Genomic DNA, 5971 nt, shown 5'->3' on the forward strand with positions numbered 1-5971 from the left:
AGCCGCGCCTCACCCCGCGCCTCTCATCCGCGCCGCCGCCCTTGTGCATCGCCGCCGCGCCCAACGCCGCCCAACCCCGCGCCCTAGTGCCGCCACCGCCACCATGCGTCACCGCGCCGCCGCCGCCCTGCGTCAACGCCGCCGTTGCCGCCGTTCGCCGGAGGTACCGCGCCGCGTCTCTTCTTTCCCTCGGTTCGGTTTTTCTTATAAACCGTTCCGATTCTTTTCTTCTCTACCGATTCGTTTTCTTTCCGATTTTTCGCTAAACCGTTCCGGTGTTCTAGATCGGTTTTTCGTTCGATCTCTTTTCCCGAAAACCCTAGATTGGTTTTCGTTCTTCTTTCGGACCGTTCGTCTCAACGAACGTGATCACCGATTACTTCCCGGTTAACGACGTCTGTTCGTATAACCGTTCTTCTTTTTCTTCTCGTCGGATTTATTCCGCGATCGCGATCTCAGATCCGATCTTCGTTCTAGTTTATCTTCTCGCTCGTTTATCGGAATCAGGTGATTCAAGTGCCTGGAGTTTCATCTCGAAACCGCCGTTTCGTCTAATCAACTTGAACAAGCTTTTGCTACAGTAAAATTTTGACCTAGATTCAACTTGCTAGAACCGAGTTGTTTTCTTCCGCCGTTTGTTTTTCGTCGTTTGTTCGGCTCGTTCTTTCTTTGCAACCGGAGTTCTTAAGTTGAACTTTCTGGTTCGTTCTCTTGTTCGATTTTTCCCTGTGCATTAGATGAGTACTTATTGTGTGGTTACTATTGCTTGCCTACGATAGATTGACCGGAGTATGACGATTAGATCTATCAAGAGTTTTGAGTGCGAATCATCTTCATCAACATTGCAGGCAAGTAACACTTGATCATATCTTTCCTACTACCCAGTTTTATTGCATTAGATCAAACCCTCAAACACTTGCATTGTTAGGATCTAATTAAATTGTGGGTTGGGAAGTAGAATTGAGGTAGTACCTATTACCTGTTACTTATGAAACCTTGGGAGTTACTTCTACGTTTGCTTATTATGCTATGCTATGCTAGTAGACGTGGATTGGGTGAGTGAATATCCATGACAGATGTGAGATTGTTAATAAATGGCTTATCTAAGGTGGCAACCTAAACACACATCTGGGTGGATTGAGGCACCTGATGTCTATCAGGACTTGCCTGTTTTTTTTGGACCGCCACCCAGGCTCAAAGGGATCATAAGATCTTTCATGCTAGAAACTTCCGTGTGCAGCCACATGCTACTATGGGCTCTAGCATAGTTGACTAAGTTGTGCGAACTCTTATCGGGTGGACTAGCAGATGTAGGGGATGTAGGTGTACCGGTTTACCCCACATGTAAGGTGCTAGCGCTTCTGAAAGACTATGTCTCGGTCATCCGTCTTCTCAAACACCATGTAGTGCGAGAAACCAAACGGAGGCGATCGAGTCTTGTGGGAAAAGTGCGCAAACCTCTGCAGAGTAACAAACTAATCATGATTAGCCGTGTCCCCGGTTATGGACATTTTGAGTATCTAGTTCTTGGATTATCCTGTTGATCTCAACACGTTACTTATTATAATTTGTTTGGGTTTATTGAGTACTTTTAATTGGGATTGAGGATGCTGTCAACCATTCTCAATGTTTAACAACCACCATGATAGTTAAATAAATTTTATTCCTTTGAAGTAGGAAAAAATTGGCTTTTCGCAAAACTGTAAGCATAGAGCCTTACCACCAGCCATAATGCATGTAGTATAGGCTTATTGTTTCATTACTCTCTATGTGTTACATTGCCAGCATATTCCATGTGCTGACCCGTTTTCGGGCTGCAACTTTTCATGTTGCAGACTTTTCAGACGACGAGTAAGTGGTACGTTAGGGTTACGATTTCCTATACTCAACTTTGCCGTTGGTGTTGATGGGAATCCACAACCTTGTTGCTTCCGCTATATTTTGGATTGAGGTAATAGTATTTACGTTACTTTATACATGTGATTTACCTCTGTTATAAATCCTTCGAGTACTGTGTGTGTCAGCATACTGATCCAGGGATGACACATAAGCACAGAGACTTGATCCATTCGGGTCGGGTCGCTACAACGAGCTCGCCTACACCCTTTACCGCTTGGCGTGCAAGTTCATTCTCGACGTGAAGCCGTTCCTCAGTCGATTAAAATTATAATTTTAGTTCCTCCGTGTGTGTGATGAACTCCGGCGAGGTCTGGACTATCTATGTAGCAGGAACATGTTTTAAGTTTAAGTTTTAAAATTTAAGGTACTATTTACGGTATCGATTCTGCGCCGGGGATGAACTGCCCACAAAATTGTCTTAGGGCGAAACGTAAAATGATTTTGCGGATAGAAAATTTAACAGACTTTGCGGTATCTGTTCTGCTAGAGATGCTCTTATAGTGCGGTATTGTGAGCCAGGCCAAGCCCCTCACCCATAGCCCAAGTTCGGCAAGGCTACTGATATAATCTTAAACCCAACAAAACCCACGCAGAAAGCATTTTTGTGCTTAAAAGAAAAGAAAAACCACGCAGGGGCCACGCACGACTACCAGACAGTTCACACACACAAGAGTACAAAAAGAGTATCGCAGACGAACGACGGAACCATCAAAAGAACACGCCCTACACTCCATCTCCACACCATCTGGCTGCAGCTGTCCTCCTCAACCAGTAGCTGCATTCATGCACTGCACGCATGCATGCCGTCTCCAAAGCTCCAAGCTCGATCGTTAATGGCCAAGCAAGTAGAGGTACCGTAGCACTTGCTGCCAAATGCTTCTGCGGGAGAGTCTCGTGCGTCCGGCCACATAAAGGTTTCCTTCCCCTAGCTACTCCTTCACCACCACTACATCTTCGGATCCCTTCAGCAGGTGCTCCGCCACCAGATCCACTCCAGCACTTCCTCAACAATGGCAGCTGCCGCTCTCAGAGCACGGCTAAACACCCTCGTCACATCCATGTTCGCCACGGTAAGTACATCCCCTCGTCGTCCCATATACACCTCGGCCGTGTGGTTGTTCCGGCGGCTGGCTGACTAGTCTATCTTTGCCTTCTCATCATGTGATGTGATTCATCTAGGGCATGCTGGACGAGAATTTCCACCAACTGCAGTCCATGGAGGAGGATGGCAAGGCAGACCGGGGCTACGTCGCCGACATGATCAACCTCTTCATCAAGGACACCAAGAGGATCCTCAACGACATCGCCGGCCTGCTGTCCGCCCCCAATCCCTCCTCTCTTCCTCCACTTCTGTTATCTCGGCTCGCTCGGCTACTCATCCATCTTGTCTTCTCTGCTTTGCGATTCACAGGAGCCAACCCGTGGTGGACTATGACATGGTGGACGTCCTCGTGCGTCAGCTCAAGGGGTCCAGCTACAGGTATAATGATGATAAAACCTTTCTTTCCCTGCTCAGTTTTAACTGTATATTTGATTGTTTCTGTGTTGCGTTCATATCGTGTGATTCAGACGTGTTTGTCATGGGCATGCCGTTCGTGGTGTCTACATTGTCGTGTAGCCACAAGTAGAATTGCCGAATTTAGCTGTGCTTCTTCTATCGGATGTACCGGTATTCATGCCAACGGAAAAGTTATGGCTTGCCGATCGAGGAATACTTTGTCGCGTTGTAAAGATTCCTGGTATTAATCATTTGCTATATATTATGCGTAACGCCAATGGTAGTTTTTCTGGTTTCTTCAGGATTCTCCTCAGGTGTGTCGGCGTGGTGTCGTTTGTGGTTGTCGTATACACTCAAGTATAACAACCAAGTTTTGTTGTGTCGTTACCCACGAATTTGTCGTTATTCCTGCCATGGCAATGTTATAGCTCTGCAAGGAACACTTTGTCGTCTTGCGGACATTTCTAGTAGTAATGAATCTATTATTTACCTAATGGAATATTCTAGGCCGGCAAGAAAAAATTGAGTTGGGATTCTACAAACGTTTGTGTCTCAGTGATTTGCTATATTCTACGTAACACCAATGGTCATTTTTCTGGTTTGTCCAATCGCTACTAGAAAAACCACGTACTGTATTGATGTTGTTTCTATTCTGATGTGTTGGCACGGGGTGTGCACGTCATGGGCGTGTGGCCCGTGTCGATCGTGCTGTTATATAGCAATAATTAGAAGAGCCCCATTTACTTGTGTTCTGTCTAATGGAATTGTTGATATTCGTGCCAACGTGATGGCTCAGCAAGTGAAACTTTGCTGTATTATAAAAATGTCTAGTACTACCGCGTTTAGCTAATGCTATTTATTTTTTGGGTTTATCAAACAATATATTGTGTCGACAACCGTGATTATCATCGCTAGTATGGTTACGCGGATCAAACAATATATTGTGTCCTGATCTTCCTCTTCTTTGTATGTATCAGTGTTGGTGCTAAGAAAGTGAACCTATCCGGCATGCAATTCCGTCGGTTCAATGAGCCAAGAAGCAAAGAAAGGTCAGTACTTAGTACCTTATTATATATCTTGCACAATCATTATTATCCCTACCCTGTATTGTTTACATTATTGTAAACCTGAAGACTGATTTCCTTTTTTGATGGCACTATATTTAGCTCATAGTACTAACCTGCTCGTTCACTTCATTTGCAACCATGTGATGGTACAACCCGGTTCATTATCTAAATATGCCTCTTTGATTATTCTACTTTAACTTGTTAGTTCTAGACTTATGTCTATAGCATGACTAAACCTGAGATGGCTGGAGTTCTTTTTTCCAAGCAGAGGGTTATGATTTCCGAACCACTGTTTAGTTCAGTTCACGCGATCACTCTGTCCAGAATTTGACTGCGTGGTATGATGCATTATTCCAGGTGCCTCATGGCGTTGGCTCTTGCTTGGAGTGAGTTCTGTGAGGTGCGAAGCAAGTTCGAGGCTATGATGCAGGTAGCCCTTTATGTGCGTATGTTTGCTTTGACTTTCAACTTCTTACTAGTATCATAATATAAAGAACGGACATGGATCCTTTAAGATAAAAAAGAAAGAACCAGATCTGATTGTTGTTGCTGTTGATATTTATCTAGATATACTGTTTGATTTCTGAGGTATCTAAAATGTTTCTGTCTTAATTATTGTCATCACGATTCAGTAGCTATATGAGGTAATTCGAAGCAGTATAATTTCTTTGTTTCTCAGCGTAAATTGAACTTAGCCAATTACTGGAATATGGTATCAACCACCTTGTAACATGGATGATTTGTGAAACCTTGTGACTTGGCCACCAATATGCACCTTAGACATGTCGTAATAATTATCCCGTTCTTCTTTTGATGAAGCTGGAGGAGCAGATTGCAACCTACGGTCCTAAGTAGTAGCTATGGAAGGAAAAAGAGCATAGCTACAAGTGATCCCTCCCATGATGGGGTGTATGTTTCTCTCCAATGTAGACAATGTTCAATAGGTGTCTGGCTTTGGAGGGCGATTATGAAACAACGCGCGTAGGAACACCATTCTCGCAAGTCTTCAAACAAAACATGTTGTCATGTGTCAATGTCTCTATCAACTCTATACCAGCCGGGTTGTGTCCGTTGGGCTGCCGCTCCATACAATATTTAAACTCTCTACCTGGTTGGGCTTTTACTAGTGAATTGGTTTTGTTATATGTTGTAGGCTCGCCCGTCTCTTTACCGTCTTTTTGAATAGCGACGTCTCTCCTTGAAAAGGGGAAAGGTTTGTTGGGTATCAAAAACTACACTAAAGTGAGTGCATGGCTTGATCTTTAAATTATTTTGTTGGTTGGTACATTGTGAGTGTCGCTTGCTGACCTCCTCCACCTCTAAAACCTCCAGAAAACCATCGCTGGAGAATAAACTAGCTCTGCGGGCGAACAAGATACTAATAGGAAGGGGAGGTAATGGTGAAGGACGATGTGTGAAATGGTGTCGGGTAGAACATCAATAGGGCCACAAATCAAGTGATCTAGTGGCCAGAGCGGCAGGGTGGCGTGAAGCGCCGGAGTCTCTG

At 44.5% G+C, this 5971-nt stretch overlaps 1 protein-coding gene across 1 annotated transcript; it reads left to right on the forward strand.

The window, feature by feature from the left end:
• The first annotated feature begins 2634 nt into the window (after positions 1 to 2634).
• Positions 2635 to 5734, forward strand: LOC119293161 (histidine-containing phosphotransfer protein 2-like). The gene is made up of 6 exons (XM_037571715.1): positions 2635 to 2969; positions 3079 to 3215; positions 3311 to 3379; positions 4375 to 4446; positions 4822 to 4894; positions 5284 to 5734. Exons 1-6 carry the CDS (start codon positions 2910 to 2912, stop codon positions 5317 to 5319), a joined length of 447 nt encoding a protein of 148 aa, XP_037427612.1. The 5' UTR covers positions 2635 to 2909; the 3' UTR covers positions 5320 to 5734.
• The last annotated feature ends 237 nt before the right edge of the window (positions 5735 to 5971 follow it).

The sequence above is a fragment of the Triticum dicoccoides genome, chromosome 4B (genome assembly GCF_002162155.2).
Source record: "Triticum dicoccoides isolate Atlit2015 ecotype Zavitan chromosome 4B, WEW_v2.0, whole genome shotgun sequence".
Taxonomy (NCBI): Eukaryota; Viridiplantae; Streptophyta; class Magnoliopsida; order Poales; family Poaceae; genus Triticum; species Triticum dicoccoides.